This window comes from Calonectris borealis, chromosome 4 (assembly GCF_964195595.1).
Source record: "Calonectris borealis chromosome 4, bCalBor7.hap1.2, whole genome shotgun sequence".
NCBI lineage: Eukaryota > Metazoa > Chordata > Aves > Procellariiformes > Procellariidae > Calonectris > Calonectris borealis.
The window spans coordinates 74,473,427-74,500,339 of NC_134315.1; the positions used below are offsets into that span (position 1 = coordinate 74,473,427).

The 26,913-nt window shown below is 46.0% G+C and overlaps 1 protein-coding gene across 1 annotated transcript; it reads right to left on the reverse strand.

The window, feature by feature from the left end:
* Positions 1-607: 607 nt before the first annotated feature.
* Positions 608-14,340, reverse strand: PCDH10 (protocadherin 10). The gene is made up of 4 exons (XM_075150484.1): positions 11,737-14,340; positions 10,088-10,146; positions 9,418-9,524; positions 608-963 (listed from the first exon to the last, which is right to left on the reverse strand). Exons 1-4 carry the CDS (start codon positions 14,338-14,340, stop codon positions 608-610), a joined length of 3,126 nt encoding a protein of 1,041 aa, XP_075006585.1.
* Between the last annotated feature and the right edge of the window lie 12,573 nt (positions 14,341-26,913).

A 26,913-nucleotide genomic window follows, 5' to 3' on the forward strand; every position in this document is an offset into this window, starting at 1 on the left:
TGGCTCAGACTCCAAAAGGAATTACGAAGGTCTATCACACTCTTTCATGCCACCCAACCATAGTCAAAAGGTGACTAAAGAAAGAGGCAAGATTTTGGAACAAGACAGAAGGCACGGAGGAGCGCTGACAAAAGTCAATACTATGTAGGCTGAAAGATGATCAGACCGAAGGCAAAAAGTTTTGTCTTCTTCCTTACAAACCCTTAATGTTAACTATGTAAATAGTTACTTCAAAATAATACACATACTGTTTATTCACAAGATACTGCTCAGTCATAAAAAGAAGCTCCTAGGACTCTCGACTTAATTTTAATCTTAAAAAATGTTAGCCTGGCAATGTCAACGTTTAAACCATCTATCCAAGAAAACTTTGAAAATAATCCAGCATCAGAAAACAAAACTGAGCAACTCCCCTGCTAATATCAGCTGATACTTTTGTTGTTGACAATCATGTCACGCTAAAAACAATCAAGGTTTTGTCTTTTTTTAAAAGCATTGAACAATGCCTTCTTCAGTGTGCCTGAATCCAAGAGAAGCCATTTTTCCCCTCTGCTCCTAAAATTGTGTCTGTATTATTCCTACTATGAATAGCAGAAAGAGCTAATTTTTATTCCCGCAAAGGGAACACTTTCATACAGCTTTTTGAATAGTACTTACTCAAATATGGTGGTTTGTAAGGCGCTCGTGTATTAGACAGCAGTCCATCCAACTCCTTTCTCTCCAGAGTGTTGTGAAGGGCCTTCTCTTTGCCGAAGGTGGAGAAGGACCTTTCTGCCCCCGGCTGGGCTTCTGGTGTTTCAAACACTTCAGTGTCTGGAACGGAGTCCATGCCAGGTACATGCAGATTGCTGCGGTAATCTGCAGCTTGGCGTCCATCAGATGGAACAAAGGAAGGCATCCAGCACCGATCTGAGTGGCCCAGTGCTTTACATTCCTCCGTGCAATTGGAGAAGAGATCCATGCCTGCAAGCATGAGAGAAAAAGAAACTACAGATATAAGCTTCAGCATCATGAACAGCTGCTGACAGATAAGAAAGATTATGCCAAGAAATGGAAGCGGAAAGAGAAATGTCATAAGAACTTCTTCCACTACTTTCATCTCCTCAACAAAAAAAAAAATCTGATTGTCCAGTCTTCAGAAGTCAAAGACACCATTTAATAAGTGTAACTAAATGCCAGAATGTCACACACACACAAAAATATCACAAGAAGAAGGGTATTGGTGCTTCTATCTCACAAAATCACTTGCAGATCTCACTGTTTAGAACCCATTCAAATAAGGTTCAATTCCACTTGCAGGTTGATGTCTGTGGTTCACCAGTTGAAAATACTTGTTTAAGAACATGAAGGAATTGTTTCTACATAAATGTATCTCCGACCGAAGAAATGAAATGTCCTGATTGAGGAATCACAGATTTCATTTATGAAAATGAAATATTAATGAGTCCTATAAAGGAACTCTCTGTGCATACATTAGTATACAGATAGAGCCTATTGATATCGAAAGCAGATCTTACAAAGTAGGAACCCAGCTTTCAAGTGATCAGGATGGCTTATTTAATCAATTGTTACATCATGCTTTCAGAGATGGTTTCCATTGCTACTGCAGCAGTCCTTACTATCATCAAGTCATCCAAGTAATGGGAGAGAATCCTATAATAAATTACTGTAATTAGCGGTACAAAGGTAGCTGTAGACCGATGTGACATGGCTGTGGATACTATTGACAATATTGTTAATGCTTCCCCTATATAAGCAAACACTTGTCCCTGCCAACACGGAACTGTTTGCTTACAAATCCTTTAATGCTATTAAGATTTCAAATGACAAGCTATGCTTCTATTGACTACCTTCAGATCGGCCTTCCAAGAGAATATTTCCTGACTGTGAGTCACTAAATTGTTGGATTATACTTGTTTTGAGAGGAATGGTGTATGAAGTCATAAGCATAGAGTAAAATAAATACCAGTGTCTCCAAGTTGGTGTTCAACATCATACAGAAAAGCAGAACAGTAAAGAAATTATCTTTTTCTTGTATTTATAAAGAGAACTGAGTGTCTTAGAATAGGTGTATGTCAAAACTGAACTAAATCTGTTATAAACATTGCATTTACAAGCATTGCATTAGAATCACAAAAAATGACACTACTTGCAAGAGAAATAGGAAAAAATTTTGAACAGCTGTAATAAGATTCATGTAATGTAGCTCATTTCACCAGCCAACATTGTAAAGAACTGGATTAGCTTGATCTCCAATGTGAGGATTAGTATTAAGAATTCTGTTTTGAACCATAATTTGACTTATATTAGTGATATTTATGCAATATCTCACACTACAAAAAACAATCTCTTCAGCAAGCGAGAATCTTTCTGAGCTATCAACAAGTGCTTGAGCACTAAAGGCAGTCACTTGACAGAAAAAATATGAAGAAAGAAAAAAAGATTTTTATCTCAGATTAATCTCACTTTATAATGACTTTTAAATTTTAAATTAAGTAATATACAATGCTAGGTCCAGTTTCGATTAGAACCTTGCATTGATAATTGGCATACAGAAGTCTGAAAATAAATTACTGATCAGTGAACTGTTGAAGAATGCAAACGTGAACTGCAAATATGATTAAGGAATCAGATGCTGATCATCAGGCAAGGCATACAAATTGTATAGTTCTAAATGCCATAGTGGTAGTAGCTATCAAAGACTGAAAAGCAAGATTTAGATGCAGGCTTCCCAGAAAGAAAATAATATATAACAATGTCTATAAAACCATGTGTGTGTGTATCTTACATATTGAAATGTCTGCACAAAAATACCTCCTATGCAAGAAAGGACATATTTTATGTGTCTAACTTTTTGCCATTCAGAAGATTTAAGTGACAATTAACACAAAATGGTTATTTCCATTTTCAGACTTCCTAGCAAAGTTACATGTAAACAACAAACAACCCTACTTTTAATAGGAAAATGATTACAGTTACATTTTGCTATCAGTGTATCACTGACCGTATTCATTCAACATTTCCTGAAAGACAGCAGGAGAAAGAAAAACTTATGGATAAATATCAAATTATATTCTTTAGTCAGTGGGGAGGGAGATATTATAATAATATTGTTTTTAAGATATATATTCAAAGTTAGACCCTTTTTTTCCCTTCATGGATTTTTATTTCCCCTGGAAAATTACCCTCCATTTTACTATTTTGTTTTCACATCAGCTGCTAAACTGCAAAATGTCTCTATCCAAATATTATTTTTTTAGTTCCCTTTTGAATACTGCTTGTCTACTGCAGTGCACTGAATAGTATTACATATCAGCTTAGTATAAAAGAGGTGTTATAGCCACTATAAATCAAGATTTTGAATAAACCAAGTAATAAATGTAGGGGATATAAAATGTAAGCTTGTATGACAAACTTCTCCCCCCTTGAAGATGAGAACTTGTAAAAGAAAAAAAAATGTATATACTTATACATCTGAATTTTAATATGCACTGCTGGAACACACAGCTAGAATGTAAATGCTTGTTTAGGATGGGAACAAAATGTTCAGAGAGGCCTGGGTTGGGTATTGTTCCTACTTGAATCAGTCACAACATTCCCTAAGAGTTTAATGGGTGCAGAACCAAGCCCTTGGTTTTAGTATTTTGACAGAAAATACATTCAAATTAGCAATCAGATTTTGAAATCCCTGGGCACCTATGTATATTTACACTGACTATGATATGAATGCTGGCTATTCTTCCTCCACCTTTTTCCTGTGGGTCATGTATAGTAGTCTCTGTTTCTAACGGGAAAACATTATGAACGGGGGGGGGGAAAAGGCTATTTGCTATTTTTCAAGAAGGAAGGATATATCATGGTAAACGAAGTAAGACATTCAGCACAGAACTCCTTCATACACCAAGAATCATATTCTTGATTTATAACAAAAAGAAATGTTCAGCAGTATAACACTTCCATCTCATCTCCCTCATAAATCTGGTTATATATATGATCCTTCAGAACTAAACTATCCATCATAATTGCAAATCCACATTAAAGAAAAATGCTTTATATTTTTCATTTAGTTATCGTATTAGACCTTGCATGCAGAGAAACTGAGATTTTAAAGGTGACTCTGAATTATGAATTTCCAATGTCCTTTGTGGATACAGATAGATAGTATAGTGCACTGAAGTGCTGAAAAATGATAAGCATTGCACTATTCCAAATACAGCATACATATAAAAGCTCATGGCAAAGGCCACTAGTTCATTCCTCTTTGTTCAAGTCTTGTTACTAGATAGGCCAGAGGGCAATACGAGCTCTCACACAACCTTAACTTTGCAGATTTTGAAGGAAAACAAGCCCCCGCCCCTCCCTCAAAGGAAACCAAAAACCAGAAGAGGAGTTAAATCTTAAGTTTGATATCTGCATCTGAATTTCCTGAACTCACGTGCTTTGAATCAGATACTTGCTGCATTTCTGAAGCATATTCCCAATTTGCTTCCTTTTCATATTTCAAAAGGAGAAAATCAAAATTTCTATGTGCATGAATTCTAATTGGTTTGAAAAACAGTTTAGATCAAAGCAAAAATTAGGCCTAAAACCATTTTTAAATAATGTATTCTTTCTTAATTTAATTAAGGGAGAAGAGCCATACACCAAGCCTTTAGAGCAATGAATGAACACGTTCATATGAATTACTGAGTAAATGATGTAATAAGAAGCGAAAATACAAATTAAATGTTGACAAAGTATTTTGTAGTGTTGTTATTGAGAGGGGTTTTTTCCCCCCAACATGTGTAATTTTTTGTATAACTGGCTTTTACTTGGAATTAAATGGCATTTTCCGTTTCTTCTGTGATAGTTTTTCTTAAAAAAGCTAGTCAGATGCGAGATAGGTGAGACATAGGGAACCAGGCCTCCTTTTCAGAGCTCCATTACCAGAACAACTATCCATTTGGTTAGATTATCCTTGAGCAAGTTACTTATTTCCCTATGATTCCTGTTTTGTGTCAGTAAATAAGGATAATGATGTTAACCTCCTTTGTAGAAGGCTTTATCTGTTGAAGAACTGGACTTTATGAAACAGAATTATCATTCTTTCTTGCTAAGTAATTGGTGTTGCTGCCTTGGATAAAACTGACTTCATCTGCATGAGAACATGAATAAAGACTCAAACATCTTCAATATTCAGCTCTTCCATATCTCAACTTCAAAGCCCTATCTGGACCATTGAGATGTGAACATTATTAAGCATGCAGCCCAAGGAGAGAAGAGAAAAAGAGAAAAAGGAACCACCCTCAGCTTGAGTCAAAGCACTTTTCTAAGCCATTTTCATGTTCACTCTCACTTTATCCAAGACAGACTATTAGCCCAAGTGATCTTCAAAACAGGATTTAGCTGTCATTCTGCATAGGCTCAGAAGGAATACTGGTTTTCTCTGTCCCTTTATTGCTAAAATTCTCCTTCTGACATCTCAAATTCTTCTCCTTGTGAACACTGAAATATCATAGCTCTTCTGCAATAACACGTACTAACCCTCTTGGGGTTTACCTAGTCTGTACTGAAAAGGTGTGGGGCAATGTTTCACCCTGTGCCTTTGTATTAGACCCCTACCAATTCCCCTCATAAAGTCCACTAGTGAAAGCCTAATTTTAGATCTCAGCCGGTCACCAATGCGTACTGCCCAGTACTGCACAGAGGAGATTATCAAAAAAGCTGAGGCATTTTATAGTATATACCTGACAGTATATTTACTTAGCTTCACATCTTGGATATTCCTTCCTGAAGCGCATCTGAGAGATCATGCCAAATCAGTGAAAAAGGTGAAACAAAGGTAATATTGTGAAGAACTCTGCATGTTCGGCTTGAGAAAGCTGAGTAGCTAGTGAGCAACCACATGAAATAAGTTGATGGCATGAGTCCAAATCTTACAGGACAGGTGTCTAATCATACAATTTAAACATACACACACGTAGAGTATTAATTGGCACCCAAGTCGGCAATTTCACAAGGGAGGCCAAGAATTTAATCAACCATGGGAAATAAACTAACCTCATGCTTAGAAATTACTCCTACAGAACGTGATTGAAATACAGTGTGTTAATAACAGGTAGTAGCGTTGTATGAGTTGCATTTGTTCTACAACAAATAGCAGCTTTTGTCTCAACAATTTTCAGATAAAGAAGAGCACAAGTAATTAGAACACGCACTTGGGTTTGAGAAACCCCTCCTCTGCCTGCCAAAAACTTCTTGCGCTTCTTCACCTTTGGAAAGTCATTTTCCAAAAAGCTCAGATTCCTATCCCAGTCAACGAAATGACTACTCAAGCCATGAAAATTAGGCTCTTGAGTATCCCACTACTTGCCATTCCCCGCTAAATGCAGATGACGGTACTTTTGTACTTCGTGGATGTTAAGGTAGATAAGAATGTGGATAATTACCAGGCATTCAGGTGGTACTTTAATAGGAACAATATTAATCCTTTACATACATTCCAGCACATTTGAAACCATGATTAAATCACTATTAAGAAAATATATTTTGTGAAAAGGTGAACTAGAATCTTATTTCAAAACATAATAAAACATTTTATGATACATAGAACAGCTTAGTTCAGAATTTTCACTAAATAATTGTGCTGGATAAATCTATGACACAGTGACAGATTTTCATCCTGCATGTCTTCCTTCCCAATTAATAATTGACCATGACTTTTGACAGTCAGCTTGGCTAGCAGCGGACTACTATAGAATAGCTACTTGTGTGCCACAAGACTGTTCACTGGTGACAGTAACAGAAGTCATGCACAGAACAGTAAGAAGATGTTTTGCAAGTAGAACATGATGCTGACTGAAACTGGTAGGGAGTGAGTTTTATTTGTCAACGTGAATTTTCTACTAAATATTTTTGGATGCAGATACAATGCTTTTGAAAACAAATATGATGCTGCATGGTATCAGGTAACATCTTGGAAAAAACAGCCCAAACTTCTCCCATGTTATCAACCAGTGTGTTTTCCTTCATTAATTTAGAAAGAATTAATTACAGAGCACCAGAACAACTGACAAGCTGAGAAGGCATTCCCTCAGATATTTCCTCTAGCCATTCAAGATCAAACAAGATTTATGCTCCTTTTTTTTCCATAAAATTCATCACCAAAAGCTAACAGCAAGAGTGAAGTTTTTATATCAAAATATCTTGTTATCGCTGAGGTCAAGGGGTACGTTCTTTGCATCACGACAGCAGGATTCAGCCCAAAACTTACAGGAAAACTATATTATACGTATGTACAAGATTAAAGCAATTTCTGGAGAGATTTGTATTTAAATATCTATTTGGAACTAGCATTTAAAAAATTGTGCATGCAAATTATTCTGAAATCACAGCACCAATATATTACATTGGAAGTTCTGTGTATTTGAGGTTTCAGTTCAAACTGTTAATTGTGAGTAGACCAAACCAAATTGTCAGCTTTCATTACTTCATTTGTAATCACCACTGAAGACACAGAAGTTCATAAATCACATCAGATTCTTAAATGATTTGAAATTGTTTTGAAAGTATAGAATAGATTTTTTCCCCTAGTTTGATAAAATAGAAATGATGAAAATGAAGAATTTACCCAGCTAAGGACTAATGCCAAGTTTGACAGTAGTTGCAGTGTTCATATCTGAGACAGACTACTTTTAAAATGGAGAGAAAGAATAAAGAGCAGAGGCACAACAATAACAGCACTGAATGCATCTAAAAGAAAATAGCTTTCAGTTGATGTGCAACTATATGATTATATTCCCACCATCAGTCAAATCCAGCCCCTTCTGCAGATGTTTATTCTTTTCTCTCCTGTTTGGTTATTATGGTTCATTATGTTGAGGGACTAAGCTGATTGAAATGTTCATTGAGATGACTGCTGCAGTAAAATGCGTAAAAGAAAAAAAAATGGAATGCAGGGAGGGCAGGAGGAGAGGGAGCTTTTTATAACTCAGTAGCACTGATTGCTGCATCAGAAGCAGTGCGAAAGAAAGGGTGGGGGGAGGCTAAATACATGGCTTTTTAAAACAACAATAAATCATACGCCATATATAGGCCAAAAATGAAAGAGGCTCTGTGTTCGGATGTAAACTTCTGGCAAGACCTGGTTTGTTGTCAGGTTCCCAGACACAAAATAGACACTCTGTTCGCTTAGCATGAAGCCCTGCAAGAAGCAGGGAGCTCCGGAGACTCTTGGCTCTTCTCGAGTCTCATTAGGTCTGCATATTAATGACTTGCAGCAATATAAAGGGGCCCTGTAGCAGCCTCCTCCTCCCCTGGTGCCTGGGTTTCCCACCGTTAAGGGCACAGCGACTATAGCAGCAAGAACATAGAGGACGTTAACAGAGCACGCGGGTGAGGCAGCACTGCTCTGGCAGTACTGAGTCCCTTGCCCTGGTATCTTCTAAGACGGGGGTCAGGGTTAAAAAATAGACGACTGGAGAGATTCTGGCAGTATTTTGTATGACACACTTGTAGCAAATCCTACATGATAGAGCACAGAGGAAACAGGGGGAAAGAAATCACTGTATTGAATCAATTCATACCAGACCTTTGGAGGCTGTGGTAGGGAAGAAAGCACAAGCATTTGTGGCTAAAATGCAGTGCGAGAGTGAGAATGAATTCTAATGCATAGGCTCTAAACAAATGTCCCTTTCAGAAGAAAACTGACAGTATGAGAGCAAAGACAGCAAGCCGTACACATGGGAATAACACCGCAATGTATATATTTTCTAGGTGATTCAAATCACAGTCTTTTAAAGCATTTCCTTCCTTTGTCAGGACTGAAAGAAATGTGCTTAAGAATACCTTAGCCTTATTAACATGGAGATCACTTATACTATATGGTGCCTCAATTTGAATTAAAAAAACAATCCTCAAAAAATGCTAAGGTATTACACATTCAGAGCACCCAGTGTGTCTCCACTGATCCCCAGCAAAAATCCTCACAGTCTGGCTGTCATTCAATCACTGGGTTCATTCTTTCCCTTGGGAACTCCCCCTGCACTTCACACTGCCATGCCAGCTGAAGTGCCTACTAAACAAAATTGCCTAATGCTTTGAAATTCTGCGAATCTGCCATTGAAAAAAAATGCACTATAAAATGTACCAACAACTTTGTTTTAATGTGCAGGAAGTTTTGCAACAGCAAATGATGCAGAATAACAGACCAACCGCCCCCAGCCGAATGAATAAAAATAAACTCTGCCCCCTGAATGAAAGGGGCTCAAAATTGTCTCCTTGCCCAGGTAACTCAGTAGCGAGCTGACTTAAACCCAGCCTCCCATACAATATGCTGACGTTATTTATGCCACTCTTGTATTATATTCCTATAAGTAACTGTTCTTTCTAGTCTCCCTACTTAAAGAGCTACTATTTCCATTCTCTTATCAGACTTACCAGAGGATTGACCTCGATTAGTGGCATCATGATCACTGTCTCCTTGCTCACTGTCTCCATGACCACTGTCCTTAGAGCTTACTATGTCTGCTTCCTGGAATGCAGAACTAGACACAGAAACATCTTTACATTAGAATAAACATGAAAGAGGAACTCATAAAACATTCTTCTGCCATCACATGGCCAAACACGGCGCTGCATTCACCCACTCCTGCCTGCTGCACTGCTGCTGCAGAGGTGCTCTGTCCACCATAAACAAAACTGGCATTTTCAGACCTTGGTAGTCCAGCTGGAACGGTCGGTAAGCGTTATTACTTTCCTGGTTTTCATGTAATTGGTATTAATAATTTGGTAGCATTTACTTAAGCGAACTTTTAACTCAGAGAGACCAATGTTTTCTGGAAGACCCTACAGAAGCATTCATAAGTATTTAAAGCACGTTTTAGACTTATACAAAACGAGATTTTGTTCTCTTTTCAGTTGGTTTTGAAACCAGTTCAGAAAAGCCGTAATTCAAACTCACTTAGTCGACTGTGTTATTTAATACTTCTACATACGTTCAATTTCCCATTGCTTTACTACTATTTTATATCTGCGGTAAACACATTTCTGCGCCCCATTCAGACTTGCTAAAGCATGCATTAGGAGAACAAGGCTAAGGAGCTCATACCTGTTTACTCGTCGGGGTCTGTCAACTAGATAACTGAGCTCAGCACGCTGATGTTTTGTCTGGGAAAAAGAAAATACAGAGAAATATTTTAACTCTTGATATTTCTGTAACCAGCATCAGAAAATATACCAGAGCAGCTCACCATATTCACTATAAATGGTAATGTTTAGCTGCAAGTAGGCCTACACAATCTGTTTCTAGGATGTAAGGGAAAAAAACCCAGCTCGTATTCTTACTCGCACAGATGGGAAGGCACGAGGGATTTTTTTCCCGAGTTTTTTGGGATGAGATTCTGACACTTTTTCTCACAGTGCATGCTGTCGAGCATCACAAGGACTCCCACAAAGATCAACAGAACTATTTCTAGAGTTGTGTACTACTTAGTCTGAGAAAAAAACTTATTGTAATCTAGTTTTCAGCCTGTTTTTAATTCCAGTGTATAAAAATAGGGGGAGACAGTACAATTACTGCACCCTAAGGAAGAAGATACATTGAGATGCCCTCGAGTCCTCAAAAAGGCAACAGAAGACAGAATTTTATAGACATTTTGAGGAGAGGTCAATCTTACAAGCCAATATTAGAAATTTTACTGCAAAACTTAAGGCTTTAGAAAATATTATTCAAACCACCTTTGCCAGGCTGGACAGTATTCAGGTTTCAGTATTCGCGTTAAGAGAGAACGTGTTGTTTTCATTAGTGCACAGGCAGAGAGGTACTGTGAGCCTGTATGAGCTAACCCAGTAGAAAATGATTAACAGGGGAGAATTATGGCATGGCATACGCTTTGATAAAAATTCTCTACACACTATATAACACAATATAAGCAACATGTTTAACAGGAGGGGATGTTAAGTCTCTGCATATAGTTTCACAGAAACTCTTGATGCTTTCCTTTGCGAACTCAGTTTTGGTTTATAAAGAGCTGTTCAGATAAAGAGAAGTCAATTAATAAACCCTAATTCACAAATTAATTAAAGTTCCTGCTAACTGTAGAGATTGTCACAGTCCCAGAGGGGGGTTCCCCCAAAGCCTTGCACATGCAAAGATTTCAAGAAGAAAAAAAGACAGAGTTTTAAAAATGTTGCTTCAGAAAACCCTGTGATTACACCTCACGTCATTTCATTACCATCAGCTGCAGCGACTCTGCGAAAAGCAGCACACGCACACTCCCCCCCCTCCCGCCCCAACCCACAGGCGATCCGCTTGCAGCCAGCGGCTCAGGGGGACCTCTGCGCCCCGATGCTGCCCGGCCGGGGCCAGCTTCCCTCACAGGCACCGGGGCGGGGGGGGGGGGGGGATCGGGACACGCGCTGGGCTGCAACAGTTTCTGAGCCCGGGTGAGAGGGAGGTAGCGGCTGGCCGGGGGGCTGCCCCGCACTCGCCTCTCCCTCGCTGAAGCCTCCCAAATATCAGAGGGCAGCGAGGAGGGAGGCGGCGGACAAGTGGATTAAAGGGAACAGAAGGACGAAGGGGAAAGCAAAGCGCCTTTCCCCGGCGGGAGAGGAGGGGAGGGAGCTTCGGGAGACGACGGGAAAGCGACGCGGGGCTTGGGGAAAGCCCGCAGTGCAGCGGCGGGGCACGGCCGGCCGCCCAACGGTCCCCTAACGGTCGCCCAACGGTCCGGCGCGGGGCGGGCGCCCGGGCCTTACCTCGCTGGACAAAATGCTGCCGTTGGAGATGATGTCGGGCTGCTGGTCGGCATAGCCGGTGACGATGGCCCCGCAGGGGTTGTGCTCGGCGTCGGTGCTGCGGGAGGGGCTGCAGGGCTTGAGGAACATCAGGTCGGTCTTGGCGGACTCGGGGGTGAGGCAGACCTGGTAGCAGTAGTTCTGGTTGTGGTGGTGGGAGCCGAAGCTGCCCGACTCCTCCACCGGCACCTGCGCCGGGTTGCTGGGCACGTTGGAGCTCTGCACCAGCATGATGTCCGACTTGCTGAGCTTCTTCTTGCGGGCCCGCGCCTGCCGGCTGCAGCAGGGGCAGCAGCAGCAGCAGCCCAGGCAGCAGTCGCTGGCCAGGCAGGTGTAGATGTTGAGCTTCTTCTCCTTCTGGCAGCGCACGGCCAGGACGATCATGGCCAGCAGGAAGATGAAGGAGACGGAGCCCAGGGCGATGATGAGGATGAGGGTGAGGTCGAGCGAGGTGTCTCCCCCGGAGCGGCTGGGGCGATGCTCGCTGGAGCCGCCGCCGCCGCCCCCCGCGCCCGCCCCCGCGCCCAGGCCGCCGCCGCCGCCGCCGCCGGGCCGCTCGGCCGCGCCGTCCACCAGCACCACCTGGATGGCGGCGGTGGAGGAGAGCGGCGGCTGCCCGTGGTCGCGCACCTCGATGACCAGCTCGTAGGGGCGCTGGGGGTCGCGCTTGGCCGGCACCCTGCGGGCCGTCCGCAGCTCCCCGGTGCGCCAGTCCATGCGGAAGAGGCTGGCCTCGTTGCCCCGCACGATGCTGTAGGTGAGGCGGGCGTTCTCCCCGTCGTCGGCGTCCACCGCCGCCACGCGGCTCACCAGGTAGCCTGGCTCGGCGCCGCGGGGCAGCGCCTCCCGCGCCGGGGTGCCGTTGCGGCCGGGCAGGGGGCTGACGATGGCGGGGGCGTTGTCGTTCTGGTCCACCACGACGATGTTGACGGTGGCGTTACCGGCCAGCGGCTGCGGCTCCTCGCCGGCGTCGCGGGCCTCCACCTGGAAGCTGAACTCCTTGAGCTGCTCGTAGTCGAAGGAGCGGAGGGCGTAGAGGAAGCCGTTCTCGGAGTTGATGGAGACATAGGTGAAGACGGACATGCCCTGGATCTGGCTCTCCAGGATGGAGTAGGCGAGCTGGGCGTTGGCGCCCTGGTCCCGGTCGGTGGCGCTGACGGCGTAGATGTAGGCGCCGGGCACGTTGTTCTCGCTCACGTAGACCTGGTAGACGGGCTGGCTGAAACGCGGTGCGTTGTCGTTCACGTCGCTCACCCGCACCTGGATGGACTTGCTGGTGCTCAGCGGCGGCTCGCCGCGGTCCCGGGCCACCACGGTGAGGGTGTAGGCGTCGCCGCCCGGTTGCTCACGGTCCAGCGGCCCCTCGGTGACGATGGTGTAGTAGTTCTTGAAGGAGCTCTTGAGGCGGAAGGGCGCGTCGCCCTGCAGCAGCTCGCACTGCACCTGCCCGTTCTCCTCCGAGTCGCGGTCCGAGACGCTGAAGAGGGCCACCACGGTGCCCGGCGCCGCCGCCTCGCTTACCGCCTCCTTGACGGTGGAGAAGCTGATCTCGGGCGCGTTGTCGTTGGCGTCCAGCACCCGCACCAGCACCTTGCAGTGCGCCGGCACGGCGTTGGGCCCCAGGTCCTTGGCTTGCACGTACACCTGGTACACGCTGCTCTCCTCGTAGTCCAGCTCGCCGCTCACCTCCAGCCGCCCGGTGCGCGGCGCGATGCCGAAGAGCTCCCGGGCGCGGGCCGAGATGTGGCTGCTGAAGGAGTAGATCACTTCGCCGTTCTGGCCCTCGTCGGGGTCGGTGGCGTTGAGCTGCAGCACCAGGGTGCCCGGCGGCGAGTTCTCCGGCAGCGATACGGTGTAGACGGGCTGCTCGAAGGCGGGGACGTTGTCGTTGGAGTCCAGCACCCTGATGGTGAGCAGGGCGGTGCCGGTGCGCTGCTGGGGCTGCCCGCCGTCCACCGCAGTCAGCACGTAGCGGTGCACCGCTTGCTGCTCCCGGTCCAGGGGCTTGTCCAGCACCAGCTCGGCGAAGCGGTTGCCGTCCCCCTGCGTCTGCACGTCGAGGGAGAAGTAGCTGTTGGGGGTGATCTCGTAGGTGCGCAGCGAGTTGGTGCCCACGTCGGGGTCGAAGGCGCTCTCCAGGGGGAAGCGGGTGCCCGGCGTGGCGCTCTCCGAGATCTCCACGGTGAGGTCGGGCTCCGGGAAGGAGGGCGGGTTGTCGTTGATGTCCAGCACCTCGATCTCCACCCGGAACAGCTCGAGGGGGTTCTCCAGGAAGACCTCCAGGTGCAGGAGGCAGGAGGGGCTCTGCTTGCAGATCTGCTCCCGGTCGATCTTCTCATTCACGTAGAGCACCCCGGTTTCCAGGTTGAGCTCCAGGTAAGGGCTGCGGGAGTTGGGCGCCGTCTGGAAGCGGCGAGCCGAAAGTTTTGTAATGTCCAAGCCCAGGTCTTCGGCGATATTCCCCACGAACGTGCCATGCTCCTGCTCTTCCTGCACCGTGTAATGGAGCTGGCAAAGGGCCCCCTCCACCATCCAGAGCAAGGCAAAGAGGAATAGCACAATCATCTCCAAATGGGGAAAGAGATCCCCCCTCCCCAACACCACCTCTTCCTCCTCTTCCAAAAGCCACCACCACCTCCTCCTCCGAAAATACACAGTACAGTGTGTGTGCGCGCCTGTGCGTGTCTATCTATGTGTGTGTGTGTCTGTCTGTCTGTGCGCGCGTGTGTGTGTGTCCGCGCCTGCGAGCGTGTGGAGAGAGAGGGATCGGGGGAGGGGGAAGGAAAGGGGGGGAAGGTTGATTTACGGGGGTGTGCTAGATATTATTTCTTCTGATTCATGTTAGGATTTTTTTCTCCCCCATCTCCCTCCTTTTTGTTACGAGTATTATTGTTTCACACGCAGACCAAATGAAGAAGACAGGCGTCCCCACTTCATCTGTGATCTTCGAAATAAACGGCCAACTAATAATAGCTATTAGCTGGATGTATCTAGAGATACACAGGAGCCCGCTTTTATTTATTCCGAGAGTCTTGGCACTGCACCGCGGCAGCAGCAGTGGCGGCGGAGGCAGCAGCAGCAGCAAATCCCAAGGAGGAAATTTTTATATTTCAAGATTGTCCTCGGTTTGTCTTCTGGTGGGAGCTGGAGGGGTAGATGCTGCTGGAAGAGCCGGTGGACATGCCCTCTTTAGATGGAAGAAAAAGGCAGAAAACCGCGAAATTAAAAAAGAAAAATTATAACCCGCAAAAAGATTTCATATCAAAAAAGGCGGAAAACAGGTTCGCTACCCAAAACTTTCATTCCCTGATTTCTCTGGGATTTCCTTTTTTATTTAAAGATTTTAGATTTTTCTCTCTTCTATTAATAGTCTTTCATTTTCTTCTTTTATTGCTATTACTATGTTCATCATCATCACTCTGCTTTTTAGGGATGTGCTGATCAGTTTTTTTCCTCTCTTGCTGCTTTTGCGTCTAGCCCCTCTCTCTCTCTGTGTCTGTCTCTGCTTGCTGCTGCTGCTGCTGCCGCCGCCGCCGCCGCCGCCGCCGCTCGCCTCCCGTCCCGGCTCCGGCTCCGGCTCCGGTCCCAGCCCCGGCCCCGGCCCCGACTCCGACTCCTCTGATCTCTGCCGGCAGTTTCTGAGCCGGCAGCGCTCGGCTTTTCTGTTTTTGCGCAGCGCTCGGCTCCTGCCAACCAATCAGCCGCTAGCAACGCCCCCGGGGGCGGCACCCCATTGGCCGCGGCGCACGTCAAGTAGGCTGCGTCATCGACGGCAGAGCGGGCGACCAGGCAGGCAGGCAGGCAGGCAGGCAGGCAGGCAGGCAGGCAGGCAGGCAGGCAGGCAGGCAGAGCAAGGCTAACCCTGCAGCTGCCGAGGCGCTGCTGGGGAATGCCTGCCTGCCTGCCTGCCTGCCTGCGAGAGCGGCTATTCCCCCGCCGCAGTCCCTGGGCAGGGAGATCACCGCTCGTCATCAGCGCACACGCACGGGTGATCGTAAACAACCCTCTCCTTGGAGAGGGAGTTTCCACCAGCTACTAACTTTCCTACCCGAGGCTTGGCAGTAACGTTTTTAGAAACAGCATAAACAAGGGGAAACTTGAGATTATTGTTCCACCCCCCCCCCCCCCCATGGGCTGCCTTAGCTAATTAGTTTGTTTAACGGTGGAGAAAGTGCAACTTTCCATCATACGTCTTTACAGTGTTTCCAGCTCCAGCCAATTTAAAGTATCATGAGCCTGCGCCAATTTTTCCCGATGTACACTTTGGAATTTCCACTAACGTAACAGGAGGCTGTCGGGTACGAGGGAAGAGGGAAAGCGGGCATGTATTCTGTCACTGGCTACTTGGGGTGGCGGAAGGGCATCGCTGGGGGGGGGACAAGCAGGAAGAATCAGCAGAGGCTCACAGGCACTGATTTATTTTCAAGTGAAACGCTCCGATGCCGGGTGTCGGTGCTTGCCGTACCCCTGCTTCCCACGCTGCCGCCGCCGGTAACAGCGCTGGAGGCTGAGAGGCTGCTCGGCTGCACCCAGCGCTTAGAGCCGGCGTTCGCAGCCGCCGCTGAGGCTCGGGCTTGCGAGTTCTCGCAGATTTTAGTAGCCCAGGCCGGGTAGCCTCCTGCCTCACACAGCAACATTTTCCTTCCCCTTTTCCCTCAGACAGCGAGAAGACAGCTCTGTGCTAAATAAAGTCGATTCTACCAATAGTGTCTATAGCACGTCAAGTGCTCGACTAACACGTTTTCGATCGATGCGCTTGGCTGTGAAGGTTCGCCGGCACCGAGGAGCGGGCCGGGCACCGAGGGGGGGATGTCGAGACGGGTGTTCACAGATCCAACCCTCACCTGTGTCAGTGTCCCGTACTATCCACGGGCATTTTACAACTGAAGATCCACGCCCGTAACTTTACAAAATGAAAAAAATAAGAGTAAAAAGGATTAAATGTTTATAATTCTTGCCTTTTTTTTTTTTGCCGAATGTTATTTTATTGTTTCTAAAGAGCAACACAAAGCAGGTATGAGCAGCTTCTGCTTTGACCCCATCTTTAATCCGTCGGTAAGCAGTGGCTCCCTTCCATACATTTCAATAAACTATATGCTCAGATGCGTTTTCCGTTGCGAAAACACAGGACTTCACATTTCCAAACTTGTGCGTGTATCAGGAACACCGTCGCCCTCCTGCGCGCTCCTACCCGCCCGCCACTGCCCTCGCCCTCCCCGGCGAGGGGGTCGCGGGGCCACCGGGTGCCCGGCCGCGGTGAGCTGAGGCGGGGGTGGCAGCTATGCCGGTGCCGGGGCGGCAGCTTGTGAAAGGGGCCCCGCGCCGACCCCTGCGAAGCGGGTTACGGCGCACCCGGCTGCGGGCGCCAGCCCCCGCCTCCCCCGGGCTCCCGCGGGGCACAGCCGCGCTGCTCCGCGCCGCCGCCGGCGACGCCTCCGGGTAGCGGGCTCGGCGTCCGGCGCTGCGGCGGCGGCTCCGCGCCCGGGGCCGCTCCCGGCCCCCCCGGCAGCCCGCGGCCCCCGCCAGCGGCCGCAATCGCGGGCGGCGGGCGCCCCCCAGCGGCGGCAGCGGCGCACTGCGCCCCGGCGGCGGCACCGCCCCCGCCCCGCGGGGAGAGGGCGGCTGTCGTACCCGCCGCGGCAGCGCCGCGCCCGCGGCCCCCGGCCCCTCTCGCCCCCCGCGGGCCGAGTGCGCCGCCCGCAGCTCTCCCGTTACCGCCTCGCGTCCGCAAGCGGCTGCGGCGGCTGGGAAGTCCGGTCTAGCGGCACACGGTGCTGCCTCGCCGCGGGAGGGGGAGAGGCAGGAAAGCAGCTACCGTGCCCGTGCGCGGGGGAGCCACCGGTGCTGCCCGCCGGCGCGGCGGGCAGGGAAATGCCACCCCAAAGAACACCCCGTCCTCCCCAGCCCCCCCGCCCGCCCCTCGGCGCCTAGAGCAGGGCTAACGGGAGCCGGCGGGTCCATCTCGGTGGGTGTTTTCCGAGAAAACGGATTTCGTCAGGAAAACCCCGGCTGCTGCTTTCTGTTGGAGGCGGACGGGGAGCTCGCCGTGTTCCCTTCGCGTGCAGAGGCGCGACCGTTCACCTTCCCGTGCGCTGCCACCAACTTCCAACACGGATCACGGAGTTTGCGCCCTTCTTGCGCTTCGGCGCACGGGGCCGGTGCGTCACCCTGCCGTTAGGGAAGTCTGTGATTTAACGTGACCCGAAGCGGCCTGTCTCCAAACCCTCCCCACCGCCGGCGCCCCGGGAACGGCGATACCGCTTGCCTTCGAGGAAAGCGGGCAGCCCGGGCGCGACAGGCGAAACCCGGGGGCGCTCGGAAGCGGAGGGGCCCCCGCGCGCCCCCCCCCCGTCCGGGGCCGTGACCGAACCCGCCCCCGGGGGCCGGAGGTAAGGCGGGAGGCGGGGGTCCGGGCTGCCGGAGCGGCACATCGCCGCATCACCGCGAAGGCGGCGTCGGGGCGCTCCCCACGCGCGCTCGAGGCGCGACACCCACGCAACGCTTTTGTAAAGACGGCCTGATTCAGCGGGCAATAACCATGCGGGAATATACATCTCTATATTCATATACATGTATAGGCGCCGGGGGAGCCGCCCCCCTCCCTCCCTGCGGCGCACGGCGGGGCTGGCAGCGGGCGCAGCGGCTCGGCGGTGCTGTCCCCCCCCCCGTGTCTCACAGCGCAGCCGGGTCTCCATTTTGTGTCAGGCGGGCGACGGAGCGGTGGGCTGCCCCGCAGGCTCCGCGTTGTGTTAAACCCCGAGCAGTGAATTAAAAGCGCCGATGATCTGAGGCAGCCCCCTAATGCAAAATGACAAATTGCACTTAGGCAACACATGAACGAGAAAATGATTTATGGATTTTCACGACGGTCGGAGCAAATGAAGGCGACATGAATTATACATCCTAATGTGCAGTATATCATTTTCTAATAACACTGTTTTAGTTCTAATGCTGTACGCTGCTCTCTTCGATAGGGAGTATTGATTAAATAAAAAGTCCGAGGGCTGTCTTTAAACTGGACGCGTATCTTCTGCAGGCACCAGCTGAGCTTTATGTATTTACGTCTTGCTAAAGCAGAGGGCTATCATCAGACCCCTGGCACCGTGGCTTTTAGTATTTCCATCTGTCATCATTTAATTTGGCAGTTACTTCGCCAAATGAAGACTAATCTTCCGTATCGCTGAATTTCGCTCCATGCTGCCATTTAGAAATGTAAATAGATGACATCAGGTTTGTAAATCCACCGTGCTGAGGGGGATAGTACCTGAGTAAGTCAAACCTTTCCTCCTTGCCAAAATCCTCACGTGCATCTTTGGCACCCCAAGTGCAAAGGGGCATTTTCTAGCAAGGAGAGCATACGATAAATAATACTCCTGCTCAACCAGAACTTCTCTAGCATCTCCGTTTAGCAAATCTCACGGATTATCTTAAAGATAAAAAAACTTTGCATTTAACTCACACACTGGGGGAATGAATTGACACGAAAACCTGAGTGCATGTGCATGAGGGGAGGAAGAGCTGTCAGATAGGGAGGGGGCTTAGCCCCAGATTCAGCCTGCATTAGTGCCCCAAGGCCAGGGCTTCCCCCCTCCCGCAACCGAGTTCTTTTGCCCTTCATCACAGAGTAGCGATGAAGTCATAGTGACGTAAACTATGAACATTCCCAATTATTTCAATGGTTCCTAGTCTGAAATATCACTTGACATTAAGAAGGATAAAAGAGTCCTGGCCTTTCATGAAACAGTATAAAACAGATAGGGAAGATGGAGGTAAAGGATTAATGCATTCATTGGGGGGGGAAGGGGGGAGGGATTAAATCAGTGGTTATTGGGGAAAAGGTGAGGAAATAATTTCTCATTACCCAAGTGTAGTATTTCCATTGTTCAGACACAAAAGGAGTCACAGAAGTAAGTAAATGCTCAAATGTTGTGTTTTGGATTAAACAATCGCTTTCCTAACCTAGACAATCAGAGCTTTGGGTGCAGAAAGCTAATCCCCATTGTTTAGTTGATGATCTTCTGGTTCTATTTTAGGTATCAGTCTTAGTTTTAGACTGAGGAACATTGTGGCCTCTTTACTGTCTGGGTGTTAAAAACACACTGAGAATTGGACTTCCTCCCCCCCAGTCTGCTAAATTGTCATTACTTGGTTTAATTTTAATTATCTAGGTTTAAAAACACCCCAACAAAACCCACCCAGGTTCTCCTTCGAGAGAATTAATAACAGCTCTTAGCGCAGGAAAGATTACTGGAATCAATGATGTCATTAGGATTGTAAATAAGAAGTAAAAGATGTCACCGTTAGAAAAAGCCTGCTTTGCTAACAGGAAGGTGTGTATGTTTTACTGATAGGGCCGAAGGATGAAAATCCTGCTTCAAACAGAGGTCGATACAGAACAATTTCAGAAATTAACTAAGAGGCCTGATTAAGGTTGTTTGTGTCAGAGGGAAAGGTTCACTGCCACCACTCCCTCAATGGATTTCTCTTAATTGCCAATGAGGAGACAAAACAGGAAGGCTAGACCATTTGGCTAATCAATAAAGAAAGCCTGCCTTCATGTTTGCCTGAGGAGCACTCCTTGGGTCAGATCGATGTAGCAGCCACCAAAGTTCTTGCAGAGGTCACCAGTGATCAAGACATTTTCTGATGGGTTTTAAACAACGCTGGAGCCAAGCATCTGCTGCGAGGTTGCAAATGTAAGCAGAACTGGAGATACGATGTTAATCATCCTCCTCATGCTTATGGGAGGACTCCTGGTGATAAAAACGACTTGTTCTATTTATGACCTTAGACAGCCGTTTTAATAAATGAAGATAAAGTATTACTTCATTACATGCTCACTACTGCACTAGTGATCAGATAGGATGGAACCTCTCCAGAAGGTGCTGGGTGTCTTTCTGAATAAGGATTGCAGTGGATGCACCACAATCCAGAACAGAATTGCAGTGGATGCATCCCATAGGGGTTTCTTAAGGCCAGCTTCTGCCTCCTCTTCCTTGCCCCCAAACACTCATACAGATTTCAGGGAGACCACTCAAGCAGCAAGAGGCTGTTAAGTGTGAAACAGTAGATTGGTGCGGTCCATTGCTATTATCCCACCTTCTCCAGCTTTCAGAGTCTATCATAATGTTTATTACAAAAAAAAAAAAAAAAATCCCAGCCTGTTTTAATGACTTGTGTTTTTAGCTGATTCAAGTCTGCACTGAAATAAATATAAGAAAACTCTATTTTTTCCACAGATAAGCTCTCAACATTTTCTAGCAACCAGGCCTTTTTATAGCGTCCAGATTGGACCAGCCAAGGTCCTGGTCACTTCAGAACAGTCATTTCCGTATGCGTGGCTTTACACTAACCAACATACACTTAGCCTGATTCCTATAAGCTTGCCTCATGTTTCATTGTTTTGAATCTATTAATTAGTGGCAAATCTGACAATCTTGAACTTAACACTTACTGTAGTGCTGCAGATACATTATAAACCAACGAAAATGAGCACAAGGTGATCAGTCAAAAATACATATTTCTTTTATCTGTTTACTTGCAGATGAGAGATGACATCTGCATCTAACTTACCTCACAGAAGATACTTCTTGACAAAATACTTTTCAACAAGGCAAATTACTTATCTAACTAGAATTTTCAGAAAGATAGTTTACTCCGTAGATAGAAACCTGGTATTGCATCAGCTGAGAAGCAGAATGTTACCACATTTATCAAAACAGGTATCAGCAAGCCACTATTTTCTGTATAAATTTCTTTTTTTATGCTGTGGCTCAATCAGCTGCACCCATTTCTTTGAACTTCATCGAAATACAGTTGACCTGTATCTGAATTTAACAAATGCTGCTAAGCTTGAATGATTTCTAGAGCAAATGAGGACAAAACTGCAGTGGAAAACTCCGGTTGCTTGAGACTCTTAAGCTTCTTATTATACACTCAAAGCCATAGGTAGATGTAGTTACTCAAGATAAAGAAAATTGCTCTGTTGATTTTCTTTTCAACAGCAAGTTCAAGCCTTGAACTAAAGCATAGCTTGTTTTGAGGTTCAGCTTGAAAGCAGTAGTTAAAAATATAAAACTTTTATTCTTATCCTTATAACGTGTAGTGCTTGGCAGAATAGCTACAAAAAACCCCCTAGATTGTTTGCCCAGAAGAATTTGCATTCTTGGGCCTCAGTGTTCCATAGATATATAATCTCCAGTATAATTCCATCGTCTGAGTCATCAGACCAACTACACAACAGATAACAATAGCACCAACCAGGAAGGGAAAGGAGAAAGATGGGAAAAAGGATGTTATAATTATGTAGTCACGTGGGAAGAGAGCGCACATCTGTATTTTTTTATAACTATTCTAGGTGGAGCTACTTTCACCACCAATAGTTAAGACTGCATTTTTCTATTTGAGTCTTCACATGATGAGGGCCTATACTCGGGTGCTTGCTTTTTCTCCTCAAATTGCGTCTGGCTTTTCCAACAGCTTTTCCATACTGTTACCCACCTCAATTTGAGGATTGAGGAAGTTCCAATTGGAAAGCAGTTTAGTCATTTATGAGGCAATAATCAAAGAAAACACGTTATTTTGTCTATGCTAAAAATATTGCGACATTCAATTCAGAAATTTTACCACCTCCACATTTTGGAAGAGCGACTTTAGCAGATGGAGGTCTCAAGAGTGCTTTTTGCCTTTCTTGGGAAGATACACCAAAGTGATAAGTCCTTGAAAAGCCTCAGCTTACACACTCTCAGAAATTTGTAAGTTGGTCCTTGAAAAATCTGTGCTAGACATCTCCTCTCACAACTCCTGCTTAGTGGCTGAACTGCATGACAGAAACTGTGCAAGTGCGTATGTTCCACACAATTGCTGTGGGGGATGAACACCATTTTTCTCAGAATAATTATTTCCAGGGTTTTGCAGGCTCATCTGTAGAGCTGGATATAGATTCAAAGCATGCGTCCACTTATCATCCATAGACTTACTACTCCCACTGGTGGTAGGGAAGCAGGAGAAAGTAGAAAAAGTAAAGCATGCATATGGGACAACATATAGAACGGCAGAAAAAGGAGGTCACAAGTGCTAAAGTGTAGAGAAATGACTGAAAATGTAAGTTCAGCAAAACAAATGGTAGGAGAGAAAAATTAAAAAAACATTGAGACTTAAAAGCAAAAGCAACCAGCCTATCACCACAAAGCTAAATATCCTACCGGACTTTTCAGCAGCTTCCTAAGTTCCTGCAGCCTAACAACATCAACAAAAAAGCTCTTAAGACTTCCCCTTCCCCTTTTATCAGCAGGCTTTACATATGCATATGGAAAAGCTCACAACTGCTAGCTCTTGCTTAATTAGGTGAAGTAGGAGTAGTCTGTGCTATAGATCTCATTGGTCCACACTCTATTCATTATGCAAGTTGGGGCCTGGTGTTGCTACAATTACAGTTTTTCAATTAAGAAATCAAACCAAAAGATTGTCTCTCTCAACAGAAGTCCGTGCTAAACTGGGGATCTCCGGGGGCTGCGCCAGCCCAGCAGCCACCGCCTCACGCAGCTGCAAGGTTGCTCTGATCAGCAGGATCTTGCCGCTGTGGGGGACAGGGATGATACGCCTCACTCAGCAAAACTCGGGAAAAAATTAACAAAGTATGCAAGTTGCATAATCAGACTTAAGAAATGTTTGATTTGAAAGTTACTCCTGTTGTTGCTTCTAATGAGCCTGTACGTTGTGGGGATCTGTTACTAAAAGATCCCCCTCAGCTGCCCATCAGTCCTGCAATTTGTTCATTGGAACGAGGGACTCAAACGGTACCAGATTTTTCTTCTGAGACAAGATCTTCTCCAAAAAGCTTTTGTTGTTTGATCGGTGTACACAACGAGCGGCGCTGCTGATGTTGAATGGGAGCTGGTTAGCACCTGCAGGACTTCAGCTTCGGTTACAGTATACAATGCACAAGGAAGGAAAAGAAAGATCTTGTAGTCAATTATGTTGAATGCCAAATGCTATTGTGTGTCAACATATGTAACATATGCCCCAGTTCCTCTGTTTTAAGAAGGACTATAACAGTATATTGCCGAATGTATTTTGACATGAATGGGTGAATACTTGCAAAGCACTTGGATATGATGAGAAGAGCTCCGGAGGTGATTACAATTTTGTAGGAAGTGGAGGGTTGGCACGATGTGCGCTAAAGAAGTCTGCAGCCACATGTGACTGTCTCCTAACATGCCCACAACAAGCTGCTGAATCACACCTGCTTCCTTTAATATTGGTGTTTTCTCATTTTGCAGGCTTTACTATGCAAATCTTTTTGAAGTAACGCATGCATATACAATCATATACAATTACATGAACCTTGATGTTGAGCTTGGAAAGAAATGACAGTACTCCAAGATGTGAGTGTGGGGGGAGAGGGGAATGCAGCTGCAATCGAGTTCAGCAGGAGCAACGGCCAATACAAAACCCATCCTGCCTCTAGCGAGAGGCAACGTCTTTTAATTCAACGCACTTCCAAGCTCTCGGGAGAGGCTGATCAGCTGCGCCACTCGAGACAACAAAACATTACCCCCATGACTGGCAGGGTCACCCCGCCGTGTCGGAGCTCGGCACAGCAGCTGGGTGGCCTCGGTGGCTGCCACGTCCCAGCGCAGGGCCCCGCTGCCGTGGGGAGGGAGAGCATCCTTTCCCCAGCAGCAGCCTTTCTGCACCCCTGCTGCGGTCGGCGCTCCCAGAGAGCTGCGAGCTGCGGCAGCTGCTGCTTCGGAGGGATGGTCCGGCAAATCCTGCAGCTGTGGGAGGCAGCAGCTGGATTGTGAAAAAGTAATGTAATGCCCAGGCAAAAAGAGGAGCTATGCTTTATCACAAATAAAAATAGCGGTACAGTGTACTGTTGCGTAGTAATCTGCACTGCTGTGTGGTCACGAGAGGAGTGTCTGTCTCCAGAAAGCGGAGAGCTGACTTAAAGAAGTAATCAGTTTAGTGGAGAAAACTATAACATAGGCGCTGTGATAACTCTACGTGAGCTAAGCATGAAAAGTAAACAGATTTGCAAGAAAAGGAGGGAAAAGGAAGACGAGACAGGAAGGACTCAAGTTGTGGGAAGTGTAAAATGGAAGAATGAGCCATGTAAATGTGATGTAGGGGAGAGTGGGAAGATGATAGAAATCTTGTAGGAAGGCTTGGATTTTCTTAGCTTTGAAAAGCATTCGAGAGTTTGCAGGCTTTCAGTGATTCTCATAGATTCCCCTGTAATTGAGAGAAACTTGGTGAAAGGGGATTGTTGCTTCCTGTAAAAGGCAGCGTCAAGAGCAGAGTGGGAATATTTTGGAACAACTTGCTGCTATGACTGGTTGTGGTCTATTATTGGCTTTAATTGGGAAAGCTGCTTCTGGAAGAATGTTTTAGAAAGTTGTCTGCAGCTCTCCCATGCTGCTGTAACGTTGGGCAGTAGGGATCTGGGGAGCACTTGTGTCCCCCAGTTTCCACCACTCTGTAGTTTCTAAGAATCTGGAGGTGACCAGGAAACTAGTTTGTAATGTTCAATTTGCTGGAAAGAAAGGATATATACTTTTGACCCTTTGCCATATTTTGCTCAGCACAGAAAGGAACAAAAGCACAATTAGGAAGGAAGAAATAGCCTTTACGGCATTACCAAAGTGCCAATAAATAGCTTTAGAAATGCGGTTCTTATTGCAAGCAAAGATAGAAAAGCCAAATAATAGTTGTATACATTGATTTTGCAATGTAACTATAGGCTTACAGGGCAGTATTGAAGAATATTAACTGAAAATCCTTGACCAGAATTCAGAAAATTATAGCATCATCAGAAGTCCTTTATCTACAGAACCGTATATATAAAACTGTAAATTGTAATGTCCCTTTTTAGAATTTTCAACAGGTAATAAATAACCATCTTGTGTTATGGTCTCTGTGGGAAGAAGGAGGATAATACCTGATTGGTATTCTAATCTGAGAAATCACAAAAAATGGGGCTAGAAAAAAAATATGTATCTAACTATTTTTGTCCTGGCAAAATGAGCTTTCTGGGTAATAATTTGGTTCTGAAAATTTCTAGAGGTGATTGTTGTAATAAAACAGTTTCCAGAGCTTATGTGCTTTTAGGGAATGGCAAAAATTGCCATTTGATCTAGTACCAAAGTTAGAAGACAGGATTGTGCTTTGTTAGTGGTGGTGATTTGGAAGAACTGCTTTACTTTCCCATGCCTTTATATATGTATAATGGGCATAATATTATTCCTCCCCTATGAAAAAACGGAATTAGGTCCATGAGTAAGAAGGTCCTATAAAGGCACTGGACTTCATTACTGTGTATGAGTCTAATCCGAGAAGGGTTTTCTGTAAGCCTGCCTACTGAAGTGAGACAGAAGTAGAAATGTCTGCTTTGGGCATCCTAACAGCAGAAGTTTGGGAACTTTTTGTAGGAACTTGGTGTGGTTTGTCAGTATGAAAAATGCAGTGTTAGAGCTTCCAGTGCTGCATCAAAAATGCTGTGGCCATGGCCAAAATACAGCCTGATATAAACACGTTTGGCTTATTCAAATGTCTTCAGAATATATAGATAAGTTAATTTTGTAGTGGCAAGGTTTACTGCTTATCCCCTGTATGCTGGATCATAGGTAACATCTGTCTTGACTTGGAAGAAGTCAGGAGATGTTCCAAATTGCTTGATTTGTCCAATTTACCGATTTGTGATGGAATGATTAACTTGAACCTGATCCAGCTTGTTATTGCTGGATGATCAGATAGCATATATATGATCTATCTACTCATGTATAGAAGATGATAATCATATATTAGTGATCTAAAAAGCCTAGCATAGATTTATTAAAATACCTGTAAAATTAGAATAGAGGTTTCCTCAGTACCATCTGGTTGCCAAATGTGGTATTAGGCAATAATAGCTTTCAGGCTGTGAGAGTGGTAGAAAAAAATTTACAAAATGGTTTAACCTTTCTGGCTATAAGAGCATCGTAACTTTGGCATCTGTTCTAGTCCCACTTAAATCACTGGAGTTTTTGACAGAGATTTTTTCACATGGGGTAAGATGAGCTCCTGCTTGTAGACATGGCTTCATTTGTCCTACAAATCTGTGTGTGTTCATCAGCCGGTGGACAACTGTTGTTTGAT